General features: G+C 39.9%; 1 protein-coding gene across 1 annotated transcript; it reads left to right on the top strand.

Moving 5' to 3' along the window:
* Positions 1-4,337: 4,337 nt before the first annotated feature.
* On the top strand, positions 4,338-24,367 carry rab15 (RAB15, member RAS oncogene family). Its single transcript, XM_061746834.1, has 7 exons — positions 4,338-4,661; positions 16,870-16,930; positions 18,946-19,006; positions 19,778-19,855; positions 20,392-20,481; positions 22,422-22,487; positions 22,578-24,367. Exons 1-7 carry the CDS (start codon positions 4,538-4,540, stop codon positions 22,737-22,739), a joined length of 642 nt encoding a protein of 213 aa, XP_061602818.1. The 5' UTR covers positions 4,338-4,537; the 3' UTR covers positions 22,740-24,367.
* The last annotated feature ends 3,437 nt before the right edge of the window (positions 24,368-27,804 follow it).

Genomic DNA, 27,804 nt, shown 5'->3' with positions numbered 1-27,804 from the left:
ACATTTCAGTCTATTGTTGCATAATACAGTTTACACCAAATAATTTTTGGCAGAGAATATTTACAAATTCCAATTAATTAAAACCACAAACGTTTTTGCCCCGTTTCACGTGTTGAGCTAGTTTTATATACGCTGCAGGAATACGATCCCAGATGCTGAAGATCTGTATTATGCCTATTTTTATTGTTATAAACCTTTTTATGCATGCAAAATTTGGCCACAGAACAATTCTTTTAATCCTCATTTCACAGTGCACCGACAAGAGACTTAACAGAGAGGGAGAACAATCGAGGCACAACAAGATAAATAGATAAAACAGAACCTATCATCTAGTTTCAGTAACTGAATAGGCAATGTTTTAACTAAAATAATGTTCCACATCAACTCTAAATATAATTAGTTTTTAAAGTTTTGATTTTGCAGTTCAGGTTTCCAAACAATATCGGTTAGTACAAAACAGATGTATTCCAGTTATCATGGATTCTGCTAGTAAAGCGGATACTGGATGACTGTGGTTTATCTCTGGTTTATTTCACCTCTGGCTCTCTCAAACATGTAATAACATTGACTGGTTGAAACTAACTGTTGAGCAAAGGTTGAAAGATCAATTTCTGCAAAAATGGCAAAGTGAACTCTATAGGATGACGTCATGTGATATTTATGTAGAGTTTAAGAAAGAGTTTAAACTAGAACAGTACTTATTGTGTCAAAATCAAAAGTATAGACAGGCCATTTGTAATTTTAGGATGAATAACAGCATAATTCCAAAGTCACTGGAAGGTATAAAGGTTTATTATTATTATTATAAAGGTCTGGATAGAAGTCAGAGATTCTGTAACGTCAACCGTATTGGAGATGAGTTTCATATTTTGTTTGAATGTAAAAATGTAAATATAATGAATCTCAGACAAAAATACTTACCAAAGTATTATACAAACCGACCATCTATGTTTAAATTGATTTTGTTACTTCAATCTAATAAGTTAAATGTTATTTATAAATTAGGCGCCTTTTTGAAGAATGTCCTTCCTCTGTTCAAATGATATTTATTTTGCCAAATTGAGTATTTTAGTTGAAAATGTACAGCCTGCCACTTGCTACAAATGTACAAATGTTTGTGTACTTGTGTTCCATACCATGTGATCATGGTCGTGAGTTAAAGGGGACCTATTATGAAAAACATGTTTTTTCTTGCTTTAACATATATAAAGTGGTCTCCCCTCAGCCTGCCAACTCAGAGAAGGAGGAAAGCAACTAAATTCTGCAGTGTCTGTGCAGCCGCCCGGAGGATCCTTCCAGTGTTATGTGACTTTTACGAGTCGTTCAGAATCTGCTCCCGTCCTTACGTAAGGACAGGAGCTGATTTCCATAGGTTGGCCTCCGCTGCTGAAACCACGCCCACAACTAACTCCGCCGGCCGGAGCGTCCGCCATTGTTCCGAAGCGGTGGCTGTTTCCACAGGGAGGAACAGTAAAAATTAGGTTTTGCATCCACACTTAATCCTCATCCACATCCTCATTAAAGGATCAGTACCAACAGTACGGACCCGGCAACTGCACACGAGTCAGCGGTAAGTGACGTTAATTTTTTATGTTATTTATATTTGTTTACAAGTATGATCTTTGCAGGGGCTAAGTATTTAGCTTAGCTCCGGTGTTAGTCCGTGTTACAGAGCTCTATTAGTACCGTAATACATTTTTCTTCTGTTTATGGTTTCAGATCTTCCAAGCACCTGAAGCTTCAACGACACCTTCAGAAGACGCACAGTCCTTCCTTGAGCAAGCAATAGTGCATAAATGTTATTTATATACAACTTATGTTATTTTTTCTTTTAACAATAAAGTTGCCATTTGTGAACAGTCAGTGTTGTGATTTCTTTACAGTTAACATGATTCATTTGTCTTGTAACATAAGAAATGAAATGATGAGGGATCGGAGTAAATAACTGTGGTGTACCTGTTTAGAATTCAATTAAATCTTCCTGTGTGAAGACGAGGTGACTAAAGGCTGCTTTATGGTCTGCGTTACACCAACGCAGAGCCTACGGCGTAGGGTACGCGTCGATTTAACGCAGAACCGTAATTCGGGCTTAAGATCCCAGCGTCCGACTATCGCGTCGAGCTGTGTGACATGGGACGCTCTCTGTCCACACTGAAACCGTTAAACTCGCGACCAGTTAGGTCAGTCCAATAGAAAATAAAGCAATGGAATGATTTTGTCGCTGACGCTTACATGGGACACGCTTTAATAGTGTACACAGCCAGGCCCGGTTCTACGAGGGTGCATAAGCATGCATTGCACCCTCAGTTTATGTGTTTGCATGCTCAGTTGAAAAGACGAAAAGAAAACTGACAAATGCGCGTGCGTCAAGCCTGATTTATGGTTCCGCGTTAAATCGACGGCGTAGGGTACGTGGCGACCCGCACCGTACGTTCGAGTCCCCGCGTATCCTACACCGTAAACTCTGCGTTGGTGCAAGCGGAACCATAAATCAGCCAGTGTTCGTCACTCATCTGCTTCCAGCGCGCAGTTACCTGCAACAGCAAGACGCTGCTCTCTGCTGCTCTGTTAAGACAAAGTAACGATGGATATTCAGAAGTGGTTCCAGCACAACAACGCAAGCAAGTTTACAGGACTGTCTCAGAAAATTAGAATATTGTGATAAAGTCCTTTATATTTCTGTAATGCAATTTAAAAAAAACTAAAATGTCATACATTCTGAATTCATTACAAATCAACTGAAATATTGCAAGCCTTTTATTATTTTTATATTGCTGATTATGGCTTACAGTTTAAGATTAAGATTCCCAGAATATTCAAATTTTTTGAGATAGGATATTATCTTTCTTAAAAGGAACCCTGGCTATTAAGACATGTAGGTCTTAAAAGATAAATGTTGGTATCAATTATAACAATGTGATATAAAAAACCTTGTTGATGTCTTCGTTTTTATAAAATTTGAAAATATAATTTAACTCGTAGGTCGCCATTGTTGTTTACACCGCAATGCATTCTGGGTAGTGACGTCAGACGGTGGCCCCTGCTAGCCCCCGTCCACTGTTTTGACACCCAGATGAAAACACAGCTAAACAGGTGACGGCGCACCAGAAACACAGATCAAAACAAGCTAAACATTAAGGTGACGGCGCACCTACAAAAAAGTAAAAAAAAAAAAAAGAAAAAAGTACCGCACCATAAAGCATGAACTATAAAAACACCATAAAACTCAGATAGACTAACAGACCACACGTTTCAACTAGCAGATAGCCGATGCTACAATAAAAACCCCAGCCAGATCTGGCGTCATTAAATTAAATAAAGATGTTCTTGCCTATTTGACGTGAAGTCTGCGCCTCCCGTTTCGTCAAAATCCCGGGCCAGTCCCCTCAGCGTCGGGTCTGTCATCAAACGGTGGAGCCAGCACCGAGTTTTAGGGGGGTGGCAGGGGTGGGCTATGCCCACCCAAACGTGCATCCTGCCCACCGGCGTCTCCATCCCAGCGAGAGCGGAGAGCGGATGGCGGTGAGCTGCTCTAGAGCCACGGCTACGCCGTCTACGGCGTAGGCTACGCCGTTGACGCCGTAGCCTAATGCACTGGTAAGATGCGCACGACATTGATCATTTTTGCAGATCTCCCGTGCATCACAGAACTTTCAGCCAGTTTGCCTGAACCGAGACGTCTTATGGGCTCCCTTGTCAGCCTCCACGGCCGGGAGAGTGCTGCTCATCTATGTTTTAGATACCTGTCCCAGGTAAACTAACGGGGCTTATCTTCCCCGAGCCACCGAACTACGTCATCGCCCCCCAGAATGCATTGCGCAGGTAAAACATGGCGCCTCCCGCAGGTCAAAATATGTGATAAACATTGTAGATTTTTAAAGCAATTAGATTATTTTATGTGTTTCTAACAACATATTTTAGTATAAGAGAACAATTGGCTAAATAGGGACTACAAGTCTTAATAACCAGGGTTCCTTTTAAGCTGTAAGCCATGATCGCATCATTCAGGCAGCCAATCAGTGCAGAGCCTCATTATCATAGCCCCGCCCCTCAGAATCCCTCATAGAGAAGGAGGTTAGAAGCGGTAAAACTAGAGACATGGCCCAGAGGCTGAATTTCTGATTTATGTAGAAAAAACAAGCTTTTGATTGTTTTTAAGACATTCAAGGCCTTTAAAATATACATTAAATGCCATAATAGGTCTCCTTTTAAAATAAATGATGATGAGAAATAATGATCCCAGATCATAAACACAAACCTTTATGTTGAAAGGAAACACCGGAAGTGCTGTTGTGTTCTCCAAGTGTAACTTGACAGCGGTCCACCGCGCCCACTGAAGCTGCAGGTTGCCTGGGCAGCAGCAGCATCTCTGTCCTGTCCCCGAGCAGCAGCAGCAGCAGCAGCAGCAGCAGGAACAATAGCCTCATGTGGCCCTTGTGAGCAGACATGGGACGCAGGCGTGGAGGAACCGGCCATTCATCGCTCACTTAGCTCACTCTAGTCCCTTTTTCAATCCACCACTACGTGCAGCAACAGCATGGCTAAACAGTATGATGTGCTGTTCCGACTGCTGCTGCTCGGAGATTCTGGGGTTGGGAAAACATGTTTGTTATGCAGATTCACGGACAACGAATTTCACTCATCTCACATCTCAACCATTGGTAAGACTGCAACAGGATTTATTTCCTCTTTTTCTCCTCAGGTAATGTCGATTACCTGTATTCTTTATCTCAATGGTATTTCAGAATTTTCTATTGATGTCTTTTGTGCATTGCATTCTCTTTGTGTGCATATTGCTCAACATCTTAATATAAATACCATCAATTCAACAGGAACACGAATTTAAAAGGCTATATGGAGACTTCATTGTAGAATGAATGAATGTGGATTTAGCACCACCTAATGATATGCAGTGATATGTGGAGTGGATGTAGGAGCCTTGGAGGAAGAGCCATCACTTGGCTGCAGGCACGAGTTTACAAAGTATCAGACCGTTGTACTGTCTGTGCAGCAAAGTGTCAAACAAAATAACAGCATAAGTCCAACAAATGGAGGCTTTATCACTGCACAGATCAGGTTTTCTGTTTTTGCATGACATGGCTTACTTGGGCATCTTTCTACAGAAGAGTATTAGGGCCAGGCAGGAGAAAAATAAAAGAGGAGAGGAGGAAGATTTTCATTATGCACTTCGAGAAAAAAGTCGAATTGTCGAGAAAATAGTCGAAATGTCGAGATTAATTTTGAAGTACAATTTCGAGAAAAAATCGAAATGTTGAGAAAAAAGTCAAAATTTCGTGAATAAAGTTGAAATGTTGAGAAAAAAGGCGAAATTTTGACTTTTTTCTAGAAATTGTATTTCAACATTATTCTCGACATTTCCACTTTTTTCTCGAAATTGTATTGCAACATTAATCTCGACATTTCGACTTTTTTCTCGACATTTCGACTTTTTTCTCGAAACTGTATTTAAACATTAATCTCGACATTTCGACTTTTTTCTCGAAACTGTATTTAAACATTAATCTCGACATTTCGACTTTTTTCTCGAAACTCTATTTAAACATTAATCTCGACATTTCGACTTTTTTCTCGAAGTGCACAATAAAAAAAAATCTTCCCCCTCTCAAATATTTTTCTCCTGCATGGCCCTAATACTCTTCCGTATCTTTCCACCTCTCCTATGTTATAAGAGTAAACCAGCCCCCCCCCATGCTGTGGTAGAGTTACTTGTCTTTTCTGTAATAACCCTGGTTTGCTTACTCAGGTCACGGGGGGATTTTTCTCCCACTAAACCCTGTTTTTGGTGATCCAACCAGCAGAAGTAATACACATCACTTGTAGTGAAGAGACAGTCGGTCATTAAACGTGTGATAAGTGTTGCATTTATCAGCAGAAATCACATTACAAATGTCTGACGCATACCGTAAAAGGCATCGGGCTCAGAACTGCTGCCCTGTTTTTCTATTTTAACATTGTTTGATTATTTGTTCACACTATTTTTGGACTACCTGTGTGTTTGGATGGAAACCCGGGGAGTATAAGAATAGTCTCTGTGATATATTCTTTGCACTCAGAGCTTGCTGGCTGCAAACATTATATCTTGAGATCAGCTTTACTATTTAACAAAGATTGTTTCATGGCAAATTCAAAATGCTATTAGATCTCAAACCTGACTGTATGACAATATTAATAGATTTGATGCAACAAAATTGCATCACATTTTTTTGGTACCACCTCTGGTAAAATAATATAAAGCAACAAACGTATCTTTAATTAAGGGTGTGGACTTTTGATTGGCAGCTGCCACAACGGATTTAATCCTGATCGTGCCAATCGCCGTAACCATCAGTCCAAGCAGGGCCTTACTCCTCCTTTTGCAGCTCTGCCAGGACTTATTTTGGATGTTGTTTTTGTAGCAACATTTGGAATGAGGATGTTTGGACTTATTTAATAAGAATGAATGTAAAATCATATAAATTATAAACTCATACATCTATGATTTCAACAAGGCCACTCTTCTTTTCAGTGAACCTATTATCCATCAGTCAGTCACTTTCTTTTTGACGTGTTTACAATCGAATACGTGGAGGAATGTAAACCTCCCAAACGTTTTTTAAAGAGGTGTATCATCTATCTTCACTTTATTATCATATTTGACGAGTTCTCAGTTGGACTGTAGTCTATTGAGATCATTACCCATGAGGCCTAGAGTGGACTGCATGTGGTGGAAGACTTGATAAGAGCAAGATTCCTTTAGAGACAGGCAGCAGGTTTGAAAGTTTGTTCGTCAAGAGACGGTCCAGCCAGACCATCAGTGACTACAGCCCATAACAGAAACCCTCTTAGAACCTGCGGAGCAGCATTTGTAGTATGGCTGTGCGATTAATCGATTTTAAATCTAAATCGGATTTATTAATCAAGACTATGTTTAAAAAAAGGAAAATCGGAAAATGGATTTTCCTTTTTTGCAGCTGGCTGCATTACAGACGGAGCTCGTCTAGTCATCTTTGTTTGGTCAAGAAAATTGTAAATGTTGTCACTTTACTAAACTCAAGGAGGATTTACAGTATCTTTCAATTGCACTTCATTCCCAATAGGGAAATTTGTTTGCTATTTTTCTTTAAAAATAAAGATAAAATATTTGAAACAATTTATTCCATTGTCTTCTGTAGTTTTACCAAAAAAATTGAAATCAAAATCGAAAATCGGGGTTTCAGAGAAAAAAATCGGGATTTTATTTTTGTCCAAAATCGCCCAGCCCTAATTTGTAGTCGTCCCATTGATCACTGTTCCACCGCGGTGCCAATCTTTCTGCTCCATCAAGACTCTCGACAAACATTTGGATAGTCTGTTTACAAAACTCCTGACTCTTCATCTAGTAAATTTCTCACACCATCGGTCTTGAACTTCTTCAGCTGAGACTCAACCAAAGTTGACTTGACACCTCTGGAGCGTCCAGAGGGTTCACTTGTGAATGAACTTGACAGCATTGGGGGTAAGCTGGTCCCTGGAAGCTTTGCATTTAACTTTTTTGTTGGGTCTCATGCATTTAATATGCTCCTTTTCACATTTCCATCTGTGCTTGTCAATGATGATATATGCTCAGGGGTTTGCAAAGACAGCAGTTTACTATTTTAAGTCACAGACCTATGGACCTGCTCGACTGGAAGCTTCCACCCTGCAGAGTTATGCTTACACCGAGCATTGCATCCCTCTCTCTTGTTTCTTACAAGAAAAGTTCAGCCTGTTTGTGTGTGTTTGTGTTGAATAAATATGATGAATGAGGTGACTTTAAAAAAAACAACTTCTGTTTGCTTAGTATTCGCAGTCTCAGCTCAAGGAATCAGGCTGTTTTGTGATACGGGTGGGAAGGTGCGGATGTTGGTGCTGGAGCGAATAGCTGGGGGCAGCGGGTTGTGTTCACAACCCGCTGCCCCCAGATCTTTCTTGGGCCTGCAACGATCAAAACTCCTCTCCGCTGATACACATGGAGAGCCGTCCTGCAGCAGATCAGGGAACAGACAAAGGGAAATACAATCTCCCCCATTCCCCCTTATGGGTACCTCCAGTGTTCATCCATTTTACCTCCAGTGTTCATCCGTTTTACCTCCACTGTTCATCCGTTTTACCTCCACTGTTCATCCAGTGTTTTACCTCCAGTGTTCATCCGTTTGCCTGACTGTCACTCACTTTTTATTCTTAATTAGCTCAAAATCTGGCAGGATGTCTCATCAAAGTCTCTCCCCCTCACTCGTCCAGGATAGAAATGCAGATGAGTCTCTTCTTTAGCTGGTGAAGATTCACACCTTCTCCTGTTCAGTCCTGAACGTTTTGACAGTTATCGCCTGCCCAGTTATGTGCTGTTATAAAAAAAAGAAAAGAGAATGTCATCTCAAATGTCAGCTCAATCAGACGTTGAATATTATATCGTATGGTCATATAGGGTTCTCAATCTGCACAGCGCCGCCACCACCAGGATGCTTCCCAGTCAATAACACGGACCCAATTATTAATGGTGAACAGAGCTCCTTGAGTTGTCTGTCCAGAGCACGTTCTTCCCACAGCTGTAGTCTTGTATACAACGTTCCCTGGCAAACTGTAGTTTTGCATTTTGTTTATTTATTTATGTATTTATTTCGGAAAGGAAAACCACTTCCTCTCACGCCTCCCTAACAGTTAAATTATGTTCATTTTGATGAAACGGGTGCAAGGCTCATACTTTGATGAAGTTTGGTGTTCAGGTTTAGCTTCTGTCCGCTCTCTGACTTGATTTGCAGCCACAGAAATGCCCACCGTGACTCTGACCAAACACCTCCATCTTGGATTAGTCAAGCCGCCGATATTATAATAATAATAATAATAAGCTTTATTTGTATAGCACCTTTCCAAACACAGTTACAAGGTGCTTTTACAAAGCAGAATTAAAAGGCAGAATCCAATAAAATGACAAAAATATAAAAACATAAGAACATAGAAATACAATAAAACATTAGAAAATACTAACATTGGATATTATAGAGTACATTATTGGATGTTAAGTAAAAGCACATTTAAAAAAGCATGTTTTTAAAAGAGATTTAAAAATGGACAGAGATGTGGCTCGCCTGATCTCCTCAGGCAGGTCATTCCAGAGCGACGGGGCCCTGATAGCAAAGGCCCGGTCGCCCTTAGTTTTTAGTCGAGATCTTGGAATCTCTAATAGGGACCCGCCGGAGGATCTCAGGCTACACCTTGGCTCGTATGGGACTAAGCAGTCTTTGATGTACTCAGGGGCCAGTCCCATCCGGTCCTTAAAAGTGATCATTAAAATCTTAAAATCAATTCTAAAACGCACAGGTAGCCAGTGTAATGAAGCTAAAATCGGGGTTATGTGTACTCTTTTATTTGAATTTGTGAGGAGTCTGGCAGCAGAATTTTGGATAAGCTGAAGTCTGGAGAGATTATGTTTACTTAGGCAGGAGTAGAGTGAGTTACAGTAATCCAAACGGGATGTGATGAATGCATGAATGACAATTTCCAGGTTCTTGGGAGACAGAAAGGACTGGATTTTGGAGATTCTGCGTAGGTGAATGAAACAAGACTGGACAGTTGCTTTAACATGCTGATTAAAGTTGAAATTACTGTCGAAGATGATACCAAGATTTCTGCAGCTGGGGGTAATACTGGTGGAGAATAAACCAAGTTGTGGTGAGATGTGATTGTGTGTGGTGCCTGGGCCTATGATAATGACTTCGGATTTGTCCGGGTTCAATTGGAGAAAGTTATTAGACAGCCAGGTTTGTACTTCATTTAGGCATACTTTGAGAGTGTGTAGTTGATGGTTGATGGTAGGGTCGAAAGAGAAATAAAGCTGTGTATCATCTGCGTAAAAATGGAATCTAATATTGTGTCTGCGGATTATGTGACCTAGAGGTAACATGTAGAGTGAGAAGAGCAGCGGGCCAAGGACTGACCCCTGAGGTACTCCACAAGACAGAGATGCTGTGGAAGATCTGCAGTCACCAATAGCAACATTATAAGTCCTATTGTGGAGATATGAGTAAAACCAGTCTAAAACAATGCCAGAGACGCCAACCCACTTCTTGAGACGTTCCAATAAAATCAGGTGATCTACGGTATATAAACTGGCAGTCATTCATTCATTCAAATCGTCTGGAGTTGTTTTTAAAACTACTTGCCAGACTCACAAGCAATCCAGAACCTTTTCCATGTTGCTGGAGAGAGCTCATTAAATCTTGGAGTGATGACCGCTCCTCAAAAACAAGGAGAACAGCAGGTCCTCAGTGTGAGAGGTTTGAATGAATGAGTTTTCACACGTCACTTGATAAAGAGTTAGTAAAAAAAAAAAAAGCCCACAGTCTCCATAAGTTGCGCTTTTGCTCCATATCCATGTACACGAACCCCTACTCTTATGGCAGAACAGTCTTTGGAGCACATTTTCTGGGATCTGCTTTCATTTAGCCACGAGAGCATCACCGAGGTTCACCACTGACGTTCAAGGCTCCACTCAACATTTCAAAAGATGCAAGAACACGTCTACTCAAGTTTAAGACTTTGCTTTTCCTATGCATTTTCTTGCAATGTTTATGTTAAATATATAAGTGTTGGCTTATGTAGGTTTATGTGCAACTATACAATATATGTGCATGTAAAAGCTGAAAACCTGAAGCATTATGGGAAATCAGCTACCAAAGACAACCATTTGTACTGTTGACTTATGAAAGGTTTCAAAGTTCTGGCAGATGTTTTATAATATAAAATCCACACTTTTTCTGTATTAAAGGGGACCTATTATGGAATCTAATACCTATTTTAAACAGGCCTTGAATGTCTGAAAAACAAGCTTTTGATTGTTTTTGCTAAATAAATGAGAAATTCAGCCTCTAAGCCATGTCTTTATCTTCCCATTCTCTAACCTCATTATCTATGCGGGATTCTGAGTGGGCGGGGCTATGATGATGAGGGACTTTGCTGATTGGCTGCCTGAATGACGCGATACACCGCTACGAAAAATGGTGGAAGCTCCGGCCGGCGGAGTTAGTTGTGATTTCACGCATCGGAGGCCAACCTATGTAAATCGCATTTTGGTTACGTAACGAAAGGGAGCTGAATCTTATTGGCTCGTAGATCCACATCACACTGGACGGCTCATCCGGGCGGCTGTACAGACACTGCAGAATTTGGTTGCTTTCCTCCTTCTCTGAGTTGGCAGGCGGGGGGGGGTTGGAGGGGAGACCACTTGATATATGTTAAAGCAAGAGAAAACGTGTTTTTCATAATAGGTCCCCTTTAAGTATTAAGTATATTTTAAGTCACAGAGTTTGACTTACGGTCAGGAACTGTGGACCTCCACACCAAACCCAGAAGCCTTTGTTGAAAGCTTTCTCAAAGAAAAATCTTATTAAGGAAGTAAAAAGTGGAATAAAAACTCTCAAATAGGATAGCAATAAATGTGTTTGGCCTATGTGACCACTTCTGAGTTCTGATCCCACCTGAGTGACTAAAACGCCCTCGCTTGTTCCAGTATCTCATTTTATCTTCACAAGTCTCGGCGCCCCGGGCTTCACGGAGCACATTCCTCTGGCAAAGAGCAGTTGTTGAGGTGATTTAGTATTGATATTCAGTCACACCGCTGGGTTTAATCTTCCACGCCGTTACCCCGATGGTGGTATCACCGTTCAAGCTCCCGGCTGTCAAAGCACCGATGAAATATCAGCGCGGCCCGATTCTAAATCATATCCCAATAAGCTGCTGCCCTGGCCGTGGTGATCCCAGCGGCGCTGAGGTCGCGCTCTGGTCGGCTCATTAGTCTGAGGGGTCGCAGATGTTGCCCCGTTGTAAAGAAGGTGTGGGGAAAACGATGCTGTTGTAAGGGGCTGGTGACAAATGTCTTCTCATAGTATGCCTGCTGGGTTTTGTTTGTTTTAGAAAAACAATCATGAGAAATAAATGTACGATGGGTCTCTCAAACAGTTTCCTGTCAGGATGTAGTTTTTCCTCTCAGCTTTGGCAGAGGATGCAACATCTGTGACCTCCAGCAAAGAACTTGAATGTGTTTTCTCATTAATTAGGGAAGCTTCCCCACCTCAACCTCCTCCCGTCTTAAACAGGCTTGTTCTCAGTGAAAAAAACAATGTTTGTGGACTACGTTTGATGTTCTGTCCTCTTTTCTGGAGTGGTTTTATTGGGGATGGATGCTATCAAAACACTAGTAGGTCTGTTTTTTAACACATGAGTGCCTATAGTACCTGAAATACATAATTCAGTTATGATCTTCCTTGATTGCCTGATTATGTAGATCAGGGGTATTCAACTAGATTAGGCCGGGGGCCACATCTGCAAAAAGACTGTATGGACTGGTACACGGAAAATTTGGGGGTTTTCAAAATGTATTTTGCACTCAAAGACGAAGATATATGTATATATAATACATTTGTGCTCAGGAATGAGCAGGAGAATATATATGTCTAGTTTACATATGAATTATGTATTTAATATCTCCAGATTTAGTCATTGTGAATGTTAAATATAATATTCAGATAAAGAAATATTATTTTAAATGCAAGTTCATTTTGAAACCATGCATTGTGCAAACTTAATGAAGTTGATATTGACCTACTTTTAATAAAACACGCCATAATGACAAAGCACCACTTTCCACCAAGATTTCCTCATTTGAATATTATATTAAGCATTGAGCACAAGCATTTCAGTCCATAGTAGCCAGTTTGATGTTATAAATAAGCAACCAAAATATTAACCATAAGCTCCTTTATTAATGAAACATCTGTGCATTCTATCAGCAAAACAAAACAATCACATGAAATTATAGGAGGATTAGAAGTTCATCTGAAATGCAACGTCCTCATTTAAAGATTCAAGTGAAAAACATTTCAAGCCAATCCTAGAAGCCCAATGATGTAAACAAGTCCTCTATAAACGGAGGTTAATAACAAATAATGTGACAAACATTATCACTGTGCAACACTGGCAAAAAATCTGAAGTAGTAAAAAACATCTCTAGCAGAGATTAACATGTACAAACAATGTCCAATGAATCATTAACCAACTAAAACGGCTACCAAAATGCGATATGTAAACCATGTTAGTTTCGCTTGCCAGCCGGAAGTGACGTCGGCCGGAAGTGACGTCCAAAAAGGGGGGGAAAGTAGTGTTTCGATCGATCGGCCGTCTGATCGAAGCGAGTTAAAGCGAGTCGGTCTCCTTTGACACCTTGTTAAATTTGTCCAACTTTGCAGTCAAAACAAACACTTTTATTGCTTGCTTGGACGTAGTTTTGGCTTCCACATCCAACAGCTGGACGGTGGGAACTTTTTTATGCACACCACAGATTTATGCATATTTTGGAGGGTGGTACTTCGATTGAAGTCCTTGGTGTCGCTCTTAACTGCTGTGAATGAAGATGTGCAGACCATAGTATTTCTTGCTTTAAAGTTGATGCAGCTTGTTGTGCTGTTAACCGTATAAAGAGGCCGCTGTGACCGGTTTTGGGTTGGCTTGGAAGTATGTTTAGCTACCTCTTTAACCCAGTTGAAAGCAGCTAACGCGGGTTAGCCGGGTGACACCAGCTAGACGTCCCCTCGCTCATTGTCTTTGCAGCGGCTAGGTCCCTCTGTTGAGCAAGCTTCACCTCAGATCATTTTCTGAATCGTGCTGAAATTGATATTGTGGTTCCCAGTAGAGCTCAAATAGTCTTTGCTTCTGGATTGTGTGATTTTTTTTTTTTTTTTTTTTGGTAGCAACGTCTGAAACGAGGACACTTGGAAAGATTTGTTCAGAATCAGTGTAAGGTACCTCCCGACCCATTTGTTCTGCCCGTTTTTTGGATTCTCTTTACAGACTCTTTATATCAAACCATCCAAAAGTTATGGCAGAAAGTAGGAACTATCAGATACCGACCAATCAGATGAAGGGGGGGCGCGCTTTTTGGCGTCTATCATCGCCACGGTAACGTTTTTGACTGTGAAAAGTAATGCGCGTCGTCGCAGGATCTAGACGCACATTTTGAGGTATAACACACCTGGGTGCACGTTACGGTTCGGGCCGTATTAACGTCCGAAGGAATGGCATAAATTTCGCCAAAATTACACAATTAATTTAAAATGGCCGATCTCCTGTTCGGTTTCGGCCATGTCGCCAAGAGACTTTTCTTTAAGTTGCGACATGATGCAGGTGTGTACCGATTTTCGTCCATGTACGTCAAACCGTATTGTGTACACACAATACGTCTGGGCTGTTGTTGAAGGTGAAAGGTCGTCAGCGACAAAAGAAAAGTAAGTCTAGTTTGGGAGTTTTCTTCCCCTCTTTGTCGAAACCTTTCACGTACGTTATCAACGTGGCTCGGCTGCAGCTCGGGGAGTTCGGCTGCTGCCGTCGGGAAAAAAAAAGAAGCTTCTCAAGCTTTTATTCCTCGGCCGCTAGCAGTGCTGACTCACAGTAGGACATTAGTCATGTCTTACACAAATCCTCCAGGAGCTTTTATGCTGCTTCGTTGCAGTTGGACTCCACTCGAACTTCAAATAGACCTCATGTAAAAACATGACGGCAAAGCGAGCCGTTGCATCGGACCTCTATGGTATGCTGATATAAAATATGTCACATACATTTCACTAGTCTTCTTTTAATAAAACTGATTACATGAAATGCTTCTTAACACTGTTGTGGTTGCTCACATTGATGACGAGTTAGGAACTGTGAAGGAAAGGTTTGGCCTCTGTTTTAATATCACAAACCAGCCGTTGACAGCTGCTGTCTGTCTCTGCGGGTATGGACGGTCATGGACGGCTGATACACCCCCCTGAGAATTAGTGTCAGTGCTCCAGCCGCCATCTATCCGTCCATCCATCCATCCATTAGTGCGCCAGTCCCCATTACCCACCGCACAATGACATGGATTGCAGCATAATCCGTCTTGCATTGTCAAACACAGCCAATGAATCCACACTTTTAGGTGTGTACTTATTAGTTTTAACATGGCTCTCACACTGCTGATTGTGAAAAGCTGCCATGTTAAATTAACTGCTGTCTGTCGCATTGTGCATTTTTCACTCATTTAGTTCCGGTTCCCTCTGAGAGGGGAAAAGCTCCCCAACTGCAAGATTTCTGAAAGCTGCAGAGGTTGAGGTTTAACTCTAGGAAAATGTACATCTGCATCTGCTCGTTTTATTTCACCAAGATAATAAGAGTCTGTATAAACACGAGTTCCTGGAAGTTGTGAATTCACACCGAACTCTCGGTGAAAGCAACGGCATGTCAAACAGTCTGTTAGTGAAATCTATTTCCATCCACTGGAATTTCTCACTGGGACTTTTTTCCTCATTCCTCCATTAAACCTAGGCAAAGCTTCGATTTGAGTCTCCTCAGTGGACTCCCAGCTTCCAGAGAGTCGTCCTCGCGCTTCTAATGTTTTCAGCCTCGTAGAAATAAAACTCAAAAAGGCCCAAACGGCAGGACTTCCAGTATTGCAGATCGATCGGACGCAGGCGCTCTTTCTCTGAGCGTGACGCCTGCTGTGGGATAAACTGCTAATAAGAGTTCTCAGGGATCAGAGGGGTCCGTTTAACACCCAGGGGGTTGCACTTTATTGACTTAAATGCAAAATATGATTCATTAATTGAGTATTTTGATGGTATACTACAAAAAAACATAATTAAGCTGAATGTAACGTAAAGCAAATTTGGGCTGAATTTTTAAAACACAGTTCTATTGGTGCTGTAATACTTTTTCCTCAAAGCCATGACAAAAATAACTTCCAAATTGTCATATAAATGCTAAACAAAAACAAGCAAAACCCTTTGGTTTATGAGGTGGATTTCAGAAATTGTATTATGCTCCGTAGTCTGAAATGAATCAGGATACACTGAGATGTAAGCAACGTCTTTTTATAAAAATTAATGACCTTTTCTGTGTATTAGACTGTTTACTTAGGTATTTATTTAGGTATTTAGGGTCTCTATTAACTGAAAAAATCCATAAAGCAGCCCTTTCACTTTACCTGTGGCTACCTACACTGCAAAAAAATTTTTTTAAGAAGGTTAAGCCTTGTTTCAACAAAATTAAAAGTCTATTTTAGAAAAAAAATGTTTTTTAGTTTTAAGAATTCAAGTCAAAAACATTTTTCTTGCCCCACTGGCAAAGATATTTTTTGCTTTAATAAGACATATACTAGATTTATGGAATATTAAGCTTATTTCTAGAGGGACGGTTTTTTGCAGTGTGGGATATGAAAATCTTTCACAGAGTACTGTGATTCAATTCAATTTCAATTCAATTTTATTGATATAGCGTCTATTACAACAGAAGTTGTCTCTAGGCGCTTTCCAGAGACCCAGAACTTGAACCCCCGAGCATTTGTGACATCACAAATCCAGATCAGAAGGGACATATTCAGACTCCACATCTTTATTTCTAGTCAGGCTGTATTTTCTTTATCTAAAAAGGGGTTAAAAGCTGTGACACTGATTTTAAAAGAGGCCCGTGCTGTGAAAGAGCGTACTCACAGTCCAGCACAGTGCTTGACTCCTTCCCTAGAAACCAGCTAACTTCTCTGCAAATTTTTGCCCTTTTTTCTCATATCGCTCCCCATGCGATCAACAAAGAGAATTGATCAAGACCATTTTCTGGATCATTAACTCTACAGGCTCTCATGGTATCGGTGCTGTCTGTCAGTGAGGTTTGTAAAGTGGTACCAGATGGGGATGAGCTTTTATCAAAAGACATGTTCTGTTAATCCACTCCAGCCACGTCTGGAACACCAAAAGTAATCCATAAGGGATTGCAATATTCCCTCTGGATCAATATCAAAGAAATGTAATAATATCTATCCTGACCTGATCTTTTCTTCTGCAGGGGTGGATTTCAAAATGAAGACATTAATAGTAGATGGGATCAAAGTACGGATACAGATATGGTAAGATACTGGAGCGAGGCACAATACTAGAAAACCTCGGTGCATGTGATCAAGCGATTGTGAAAAGACCGGTTCCAACTGACTGGATATCAGTTATTTCTTTCAGTATTTATGGAACTGTCAACAATTTTTATTAACCATGTTCAGAGCTTTTATTGAGAATGCAGGGGTTATGGCGTTTTATTTGTATTCTAGGAAATTAAGGGGCAACGTGGAAGTACAGTAGTAATACTTGAAGATGCTTGGACAGATTTTTATCAACATGAATATGAAATAGCATCATAGATCAGCATGAGCTAAACAGCTGCCTGGGACTGAAATAAGGAGGCGTGTCCCAGGTCAGTCCGTAAGAGGAAAAGGACGCTCCAGAATGCCTGTTTAGAAAACCTGTGGGTAGAGTCCAGAGCTGGGTAGAGTAGCCAAATATTGTACTCAAGTTAAAGTACTGCTACTTCAGAATAATATGACTCAAGTAGAAGTAAAAAGTATTCATCCAAATAATTACTTGAGTAAAGTAAAAAAGTACTTGGTGAAAAAACTACTCAAGTATTGAGTAACTGTTGAGTAACGTCTGATTTATTTTTTTAACACAACCATTCAAACAGACAAAAGTACAAAATAATCATCTTCAGGCAAATTAAATCAATAAAATAGAATTAATAAACAATAGCTTAAATTAAAATAATCTTAAAGTAAATTCAAGTACTTTAATAAATAATAAAATAAATAAAATAATAACAGAATAAAAAAAGAAAAAAAGCACAAGTAGCACAAAATTTCAAGCCTTTGTACTTTTCTTTTTGAACCAGGCAGAACTAGAACAAACATGAACTCATAGAAACTCTGTGTGTGTTTGAGTCTGTGTAAATGTGACAAAACATGCAAAAACAAACATTTTCCCCAAAGAATCACCCAGTGATGTCCTGAGATTGACGCGTACGCGGATAAAAGGGATAAAAGAAAAGTAACGAGCTCAATGTAGCCTAATGTAGCGGAGTAAGAGTAACAGTTTCTTCTTCACAAATCTACTCAAGTAAAAGTAAAAAGTATAGTGATTCAAAACTACTCCTAAAAGTACAACATTTCCCAAAACTTACTCAAGTAAATGTAACGGAGTAAATGTAACTTGTTACTACCACCTCTGGTGAAGTCACAGGGTATTTATCCAGTTCTTCTTATACAGTCTATGTTTTTAGACTAAACGTGTTATGAACTGTTCATAAATCCTCCCATGCGGTTTTGAAGCAACATGCAAACAAAAACAACACAAAAACGTAGTAGTTTGACGACACGCAGAACAGCCGATTTGGAGCTACGACGAAAGACATCAACATGTTTCTTTCCCAGCGGCTGTTTGCATTGGCCCAAAATCATGCAGCGTTTACACGTGTATATATAACGAGCATGAGCGTAGCTTGAGCTCTGCTCTTCTTCATCGTCATCTTCTTTTATGGAAAAAGTTGCTATGAGCGACCATGGTTCTGCCAAATAAAACCTACAGATTTCAGCGAAGTATTTGCAAGTTAAAAGTAAAGGGACAGAACATTTACATGTGATAAATATTAACGCTTAAATGAAATGCTCCTGAACCCTCCTGAACCAAGCTAAGGCCAAGTTTGGAATAGATTCTGGGGGAAGTGGAGTGGACTTAATCCACTAAAATGATGCCTCTAGTTGCCATTAGTAGGATTGCACTTTAAAGTGCCTCAAACAGTAATAGTTTCTTAAAGTATAATAGAGATTCATTTAGATCTTATTCTTGGGGACCTTGAATGGCGTCACATCAACCCAAAAAAAAACCAAACAACAGACGAGGACAGTTTTTTATTATTTCATGAAAACAGTGTTTGATGTACAGTACTTTGACTTAAGAATGTTTAATTAAGGTCTTTTGTTTTGGTCTGTGTCCTTATGTTAAAATGTTATATAAAAATCCTGAAATGAGGTCAAGCGTGTGTGTGTGTGTGCGTGTGTGTGTGTGCGTGCTGATCTGTGTGTGTGTGTTTGGTGTGCAGGGACACGGCGGGCCAGGAGCGGTACCAGACCATCACCAAGCAGTACTACAGACGAGCACAGGTCAGCGGGGTTTGAATGAGCGTGCAGCTCCGTCAGCCGCAGCGTGGGATTCGCTGCATATTCAGATACTATCAACGTTGAAGTCAAATGTTTCTGAGATTATTTTCTTGCATTTAAGTGTATACTGAAAATGCAGTTTCTCTGTTTTTTTCCACAACTTGCCGTCTCCACATCCACCCCAACATTATTGCGTCAAAGATTTTTTTTTTCTTTTGCTTTAGGCTGCTAAAAAGATTAAAGGGACTCAAACTGAGTTGTCCATTTACCAGAAACTGGCAATGAAATTGGAGGAAAAGTCTCCTGTTCTTTCTTTTTGTGTGTGTGCATTTAAGCCATTCGGCAGATTTCTCATCCAACCTTGTAGTTTATAACTTGAATTATTTTTCTGCTACAAAGTGCCAGTTTTCCAAGAGGTAGTCTGGTGCATCAGGGGGGATTAATCAACACTTTCAGGTTAGATAAGTGATTTAAGATTGGAAACGCCAACACGTCTTTCCTGCATTCATTCAAACTGGGAGCGATCTGATATATTGATGTTTTTGCCATTTCTTTTGCTTTTCCCTCGCTTCTAAGCAATGGTTGCCACAAATTGTGGTTTCCATGGTTTCAGGAGCCAGGATACAGAAAGAGGCAACCGAAAATACATTTTTTCACATCTTACAACAAACACACATGATTTCTACGAATGTGCTGCTGCTGGAAGTCTCTGAGATGCTTTCATGTGTTTTTTATTTTTAAAAATGTCTTTTATCTTTGACTCTCTCTCCTCAGGGGATCTTCCTGGTGTATGATATCACGAGCGAGCGGTCCTTCCAGCACATCGTGAAATGGGCGAGCGATGTGGACGAGGTGAGTCACTAACGTGGACTTTAAGAGACAGATAAATCCGGCGAAACCCTTTTTTTTTTCTCCACGTCGTAGAAAGGCAGATCTCCTGAGTGTAAACAGAGTCTAGGTTTTCCAGAGAACAGATGGATGCTGCAAACTCAGCCAAATGCATTTTCCAATTTTCCAATATCTGTCATATTTTCAAATGTGTACTCGTAGTAATGGACAGGACGTATCGTTGTTTTTTTCTCTTAGGTTCTTCATAAAGCGCTCTCATGTGCCCAGCTTTCCACCATCATTTCCCAGAAGATTTTATTCTATTAATTTAGTCATAATGAACCTAATTTCCTCTATGAGTCTGTCTGAATAACCTCAGTATTGATCTTGGCATGCTTCCCTCCTACTTTTAATTATGATCTTATTTCCTGAATGCTGCCACTCCTGGCTTTTTTCTCCCCTCCGCCTCCTCTTGACATTTAAAATTGCTCCTCCTGTCTCTTTCATTTCCTTTTTATCTGGATCAATCTTTTCATATCCACCCGCCGACCCCCTGGCAGTACGCTCCTGTAAAGGTCCAGAAGATTCTTGTGGGGAACAAGTCAGACGAGGTGGACAAGAGGCAGGTAGCCACGGAGCAAGGCCTGAAGGTGGGACTGCTACTTATCTGTAGTTACTTTGCAGCGGATTATTAAACTTGGGTTCAGTTTTATGTTAAATTAATGCTGCAATGTTATGTAAAATGTGGATTTCTGATGCTTAAATTGACACAAACACACAAAGATATGAAAGTGATGTTAAATATCACTTGATCGTAAAGGGTTTTAGGATGAGATGTAACTTAATGGAGCATGAGGTAGGATTGAGGCAGGATTTATGAAAAAAATTCGTATAGGTTTTAAGTTTTCTAGTAATAATGTCAGATGAAGCGTTCCAAACCAAAAGAATGAGCCCTCTAGTGTATCTCTCCGTTGCCTTGAACAGACTGTGTGCTGCAAAATGTGCTGCAATTCGGAGGCCGAATTTCCCGCGCTGTCCTGTGGATGTGACGTCACATGACGCTGCATGCACGTTCTCCCCGTTCTCCCGTGCCGGCTTCACTGTTGGCTGCAGTACCCCCAACGGCCGTCGTGGCGAAGGGTGGCGCTAGAGAGTCTCATTTCTTAAAAGGAGCCTCATGCTCCTTTTAAAACTTTTTTTTTTCCAATTTGGCATTATCTATTTGACAAAAAATAAATAAAAATGTGGGCAATACTTTTGGAAAAAAATATTTTTTTTTGTTCTAAAGATATAAACAAATACACCAAGTCCATGATTATGTATTATTTTATGTATTATACAATAAATAATCAATAATGTAGCATTTGTGACTCACAGGTGACAAAACGTTTGTAGTAGTTCCTAACGAAGATGACACGTGTTTGTGGAAGCATCTCAGCTCATTCTTCCGTGGTAAATTATTACCATCATCATCCAAGTTTCCAAGAATGGACGTTAGCGTTTAGCTGCCCTCACACAACAGGACTGAGCTGCAGGCGCTAAGACGACCTCTCCGGGACTCGCATTGTAGTGTCCTTGAAATGGTTTGGAAATGGTGAAGTTTCTGTTTCCGATGTTTGTGTCCGTCTGGCTTTGACGTGCTGCTCTGTGAGCGATCAAGATCTTCTTGGTCGGTGACCTCGACGGCTTCGTCCAAGAACAGTCTGTGAAACATTACACAGTTCTTGCAGAGATCCAGGGATTCTTGTTCAGGCAACGGTGCACTGCTTTTTCTTTTTGGTGTTTTCTTTTCTTAACAAGAATTACAGAGGATTCTCTCTCATGTTTTGATGCATCAATTCTTTTAATAAAGATTTATGGGCTCATTATTTGCTCAGTTATTATTTGAAGGCAAACATCTAATGATAACTAATAATTTGGGGAAATTCATTTTCACTTGATTTTGTACAATTTAAACTTAAATATTGAATTGTAGGTCCACCTATCATTTTTTTTTTTTCTTTTTTGCCTTTTTTTAAATCTTCATCTTCATTAATTGCCCTTGCGGCAAAAGATATATTGTCCAGACTGTTCTACTGAGTTCACATGACTTTAGTTCACACGAGAGAGCTGAATGTAAGTTGGGAATCCTGATCGGCAGAAACCCCTCTAAGTAGTTCCTGTGGGCCGAGCTAAGTTCCTCTCCTACGACAGGGGAGGGTGGGGACGTTTTCCTAACTGCAAAGGGTCCTGAAGGTCTCTTTTACATCCCGCAACTGGAAATGGGGACACTCACTAATGATGACCCTGGAAAACTGCCCGGAAACCCTGTTGATGGAAACGCACTGACTATCTTTGCATCGAGGATCAACAGAGGGTGCAAAATGAACAGAGCACCCTCACAGAAATGATAAATGCATCAATATTTTTGACATATTCAAGACTCTAATCACCAGCAGTGGCCCCCTCTAGGCAATTCATTATATCTCATTTCATTTTTTTTTTTTTTTTAATTACAACACAGGGAGCTTTTTAATTAAATTGGGTATTAAAATACTTTTTTTTTAAATTAAATTTCAATTAAACTACTAAACTGTTTTGTACCCACCAGCTGGCCGAGGCGTACGGGATGGCCTTCTTTGAGACAAGCGCCTTCACCAACCATAATATCTCAGAGGTGAGCTGGAACGAGCCGTCATTTCTCCTGGTAGCAAACAAGTAGCCTTGGTTTCTCACCTTGTTCTCCTCCTGCCGTTTCCCCTTCAAGACTTTTACACAACTGGCTGAACAAGTGCTGGCAGCCAATAAAAAGGACCTGGATCTACTCCGGATTTCCCTCAACGACGAGCTTAACCTGACTGCTCTGGAGGAAGAGGAGGGACTCTGCAACGGTGACGCCGGCGACCAGCGCAAAGGCTGCTGGTGTTGAAGGAACAACGCGGATTCTCAACAAACATATTTACCACACTCTTCATACACACTTGGGAAAATGTGATGTTGATTGAAGTCTAAAGTAAAGAAAAGCACTTAGCTAGAAGTTTGAAACCACTTGGCGAGTTGGTTTTATTGAGTATCGCCAAACAGTTTGAATGTTTGACAGGATTTTTGCTCACTAAAGCACTTGTTCTTACTCAGTTCCTTTTTGTCTTTTACCAAATGCAATCAATAACCACGACAAGGAGAGGCGTGAAAGAACATTTGATCATCTTTTCTTTGCAGTTTTTGTACAGTAGTCATTATAGAGAGTAAGATGTAAACTAGAACTTCCCACAACTTACTTGAAGTGTTTCACTGTTGTTTTTTTAAACATTACAACGGTAGTGTCTGATTTAAATCAAACCAACAATGGAAATGGTTGTGTCTGGCCTTCATTTATCACTTCAATTATGTCCTGATTTTATATTTGTATCTTTTTTTTCTGATCAGGATAGTAGCACCCACTGCTTTTCTGTGAATGCTTTTAGGTGTAGTGAAAGGATTTGCCACAAGAGGGCGCCCGATACTTTGTTTAAAAAAATAAATAAATAAAAGCTCAATTCACTGAGGATGGCTGTGCTCACATTTGCAATGGTCACCCTAAATTAAATGAATCGATCTTAACTGAATATATGCAGTTATTTTATCACTTTAATGCGCTATTTTCATTGAAATGTTGACTGCACAGGATGCTTTTGCAGCCTGCGAGTACTCAAAGAGAGCACGAGGAGCAAATCTGTTCAATTTCCTTGTAGCAAAACAGAAGGTATTTTTCTATGTTCTGTGTTTGTTTTAATAGAAGAAAATATCCTATACTGTCAGTGGTTTGATGACTTCCGATTGCATTGTACATACCAGAAACCAGGCAGAGAGGAGGAGAGGATTTTACTGCATTACCATTGGAGGACTGTATAAACATCAATAGATATTCAAAATATTAAGAAGTATTCATTTTGTGAACATGATCTTTTTGTTGGTCTGTCCTCTTCTCACCGTTTTGTACAGAGTCAAGTGAAAAAGCCCCCTCTTTTCCCCCCCTCACAGATTATCAAGGGATGAGTAAGAGTTTTGCATGCTTTTCACTCTTCTTTCCTTTTCCTTTTATTGCAACTTCAGTGAAGTTAACACCCGCCTGACCACAATAAAAGTATAACATTTGACCAAAGTTGCCTCTTGGAGGGTTACACAGAATGACCATCATTAATAGGGAAATTTGGTGAAATTTTTGCAACTTATGCTACTGGAAACAAGTGTTAACGTACGCTGTGTGTGTCATGGCCGTATGTGCTGAATGATTTAAGCTCTAGATACACCAGGTATCTGTTTTTTTCAGGAAGTTTTTTTTCTTCTTTCTTTCCTGTAGACTATTTTAAATGTATTTGTGGAAATATACTACATGCAACATGTTATTCTTGGAGCGAAGATGTCAGCTGTTTATGAGTAAATCCTTGTAGTTATATGATTCTGTTCCAGGACGTCTTCTTGATGAAGCTGAGACTGGCACATCTCTCCATGTGATAATGCAAATATTGTGGCATTGTTTTTCAGGTAATGACAAGTCCTCAAGGCGAAGCGTAAAGTCTGGAATAGTTATGATAACATTGTCATTATTGTCATAAAGCTGCAGCCATGTGCAAAAGTTAGTACTTTATGTTTTTTGTATTAGAAAGTTATAAAAACCATCAGATAGTAGTGGGTATAAGGAAAATGCAACCTCAGGCAAGCAACCTGTCACTTTTTTCACAGTGACGTAAGTTATTGAACCATAATGAAAGCAAAAAAAAGAAAGAATCATGTGGGTGAATACCAAGTATCCCCATGGTGCAATATGTCCAGTACTCGAGTTGAGGGGGGATGAGGGGGGATGGCATCCCCCCTGAAATAAAAACGGTCAAATCATCCCCACTGTAAAACTGCCATGCCCCCTTTCCATCCCTTATGTTTTTTCATCAATGAATGTGGTTTTACTGCTATTTCAACATTTAGAGTCATCACCAGAAAAATAACTTATTTGACAATTTTCACCTGTTTCAAGTAAATTTTCACTTGAAACAAGTAGGAAAATCTGCCAGTGGGACAAGATTTATCTTCTCATTACAAGCAAAAAAATCTTGTTCCACTGGCAGATTTTTCTACTTATTTCAAGTGAAAATCTACTTGAAACAGATGAAAATTGTTGTTTTTTCCAGTGATGAGTCTTGTTTTAAGTGTAATGAGATTTTTTTTACTAAAATGAGACATTTTAACTAGAAATAAGACAAATATTCTTGTTAAGATTTTGAGTTTTTGCAGTGATCCATGTTACTTATCCGGTGAAGGACAGAGTCATATTGATAAGTTCAGAAAACTGTTTTTTATTGTTGTGTTTTGCTGTATTTGATGTAAGCCCAGTGGATATTTCAAGCTTACAGAAGGCTGCATTTAACTGCTGCTATGTCATTCCTGCAGTATTTCTGCAGGTGTTTTGGTCACTGCTATTATTTGTAATATATTATATTATTTGTAATCAGCACAAATTATCTGTCCCCATATGATAAAATCCACCATCCCCCCTGATTCTTTTTTACAACTCGAGTACTGAATATGTCATGGCTCAAGTTTTAGCAGCAATACGGTGACGCAGTGGTTTCCTGTAGGACTTAATCGGTTTTGAGGATTCTTCTGGTCCATTCTTCTTTAAAACATTGCTTCAGGTCATTGAGGTTTTGGGGCATTTGCTTATATGCAGCTTTCCCAACATCCTGCCACAGCATTTCATTTGAGATTCTGTTCGTGTAATGTGATTAAACATGATTAGTTATAGAAATATGGACATCTCCAGTATGCATCCAGCATGAATCTCTCCATCACTGGCGTTTGAGCGTGCCCTGATATAGAAAAATGATTCTGGAGACGAATACGGAGCTCCGTGCAGATTGCTACTGTCATGAAATTGTATGTTGATTCGGGGCACACACTTGTCGACCCGATGGCTTTCATCAGAGCGGAAAGTAGCTCAGTTCTCATTATACAAGTTAACTACTTGTATATGTCAGCCAAGTAAATGTCAGCCTCTTAGCAACACAGGGAGGTCGTTTATAGCTATGTACGATAATTACTACTCACTCTTTTAACCCTACATTTTTGTTATGTTTTGTTTTTCCATGTAAAAAATCGCAATAGTAATCATGCGATTTTATTGGATCTGAATATTAGGAGGCGAATGCAACATCAGGCAAACAAGAGTACATAACTTTTTCCCCTGTACCTTTTTTTTATTCCATAAACACAAACCGGAAAAAAAGGAAAATTCAGCCCCACTATGTTAGAGAACTAATTTCCTTGTGTTTTCCAGACATGATGCTGGGCATTCAGGCCAAACCATTCCAGTGCAGTTTCAACCGTACACAGGACATTGTTCCAGAAGAGTTGTGGTTTGTTCAGATACTGTTTGTGAACCTCAGTTATGTGCTGTCATAGCCTTGAACAGTTGCTTAGTTAGAATTTGCTCTCAGGTCTTTTTTCTATTTGTCTGAGCTTTGCATGATCTGACCTTGGGGTTAAATTTGCTGGAAAGATTGACAACTGTGATGTGCAGTTGCTTATATTTTTGCCTCTTAGCATTGTGTTAACATACAGTGCCTTGCGAAAGTATTTGGCCCCCTTGAACTTTGTGACCTTTTGCCACATTTCAGGCTTCAAACATAAAGATATAAAACTAATTTTTTGTGAAAAATCAACAACAAGTGGGACAGAATCATGAAGTGGAACGAAATGTATTGGATATTTCAAACTTTTTTAACAAATAAAAATTGAGCTTGAGCTGTTTTGCAAGGAGGAATGGGCAAAAATTTCAGTCTCTCAATGTGCAAAACTGATAGACATACCCCAAGTGACTTACAACTGTAATCGCAGCAAAAGGTGGCGCTACAAAGTATTAACTTAAGGGGGCTGAATCATTTTGCACGCCCACTTTTTCAGTTTTTTATTTGTTAAAAAGGTTTGAAATATCCAATACATTTCGTTCCACTTCATGATTGTGTCCCACTTGTTGTTGATTCTTCACAAAAATTGCAGTTTTATATCTTTATGTTTGAAGCCTGAAATGTGGCAAAGGGTCACAAAGTTCAAGGGGGCCAAATAGTTTCGCAAAGCACTGTACATCTGGATACTTCAAACCAGCAAACTGCCAAGCTTTGTTTTTACAGAGGTTTGTAATGATCTGCTCATCAAAGTTCAATGATTGGCAGGACGTGGCTCCCACCTACCGTCTTAAATCCTCGGAATCTGTAAAGGGGCTACTTGATGTTGCCCACATGTTTTTTCCCTCTCTTTTTTCCCCTATGGCTTATTTCTTGTTGTTAAATGAATAATAGCACAGCCAAAAAAGAAAAAAAAAAGTTAAATAGTGTAGTTTGCCTGAGGGTTTCGTAATACTAAGACCCACTACAGTCAGAGGATTTTTAATATGATTTTACACACACACATAAAACAAATGTCTGTGCACTGTGCATATATATGGAAACATCTCAGAGGATTAACATGTTTTTCTGCCCTCAGTCTTTATTCTGATATCTCCCAGTAAATATTAGCTATGTATGGCATGTATAGATTAAACTCCTGCTTTACAAAGGGAGAGTCCACATTTCTCTGATCCCCCTGACAGTTTCTGTGTCGCTGCTTAACTTTGCCACTAGGTGACAGATTCAGCCCATCGTCATCCTCACTGCTTGTTCTTATTGTAGGGACTATGAATGTGACATGGTGAGTTTCATTCATCATTTATAATCTTACACAGCCCAACAAGTTGGAAAGTAATTAACAATTAGTGGTTGTGTCCTCAGATTAAACCCAGAGCCACACACAGGATATATGGAAAACATGATATATGAATGAATAAATGATGAGTCACTGGCTACCTTTTTATTTAACAACTACAGGGAAGGAAGCTGAAATGCTGTTCTTCGTTGCTTCATCTGAACTGTAACGTTGCGAAGTCATCAAAGCTTTTTTGGGGGCATTTACCACAATAAAGAATA

The sequence above is a fragment of the Cololabis saira genome, chromosome 18 (assembly GCF_033807715.1).
Source record: "Cololabis saira isolate AMF1-May2022 chromosome 18, fColSai1.1, whole genome shotgun sequence".
Classification (NCBI taxonomy): domain Eukaryota; kingdom Metazoa; phylum Chordata; class Actinopteri; order Beloniformes; family Belonidae; genus Cololabis; species Cololabis saira.
This window is presented reverse-complemented; position numbering and strand designations above follow the sequence as displayed.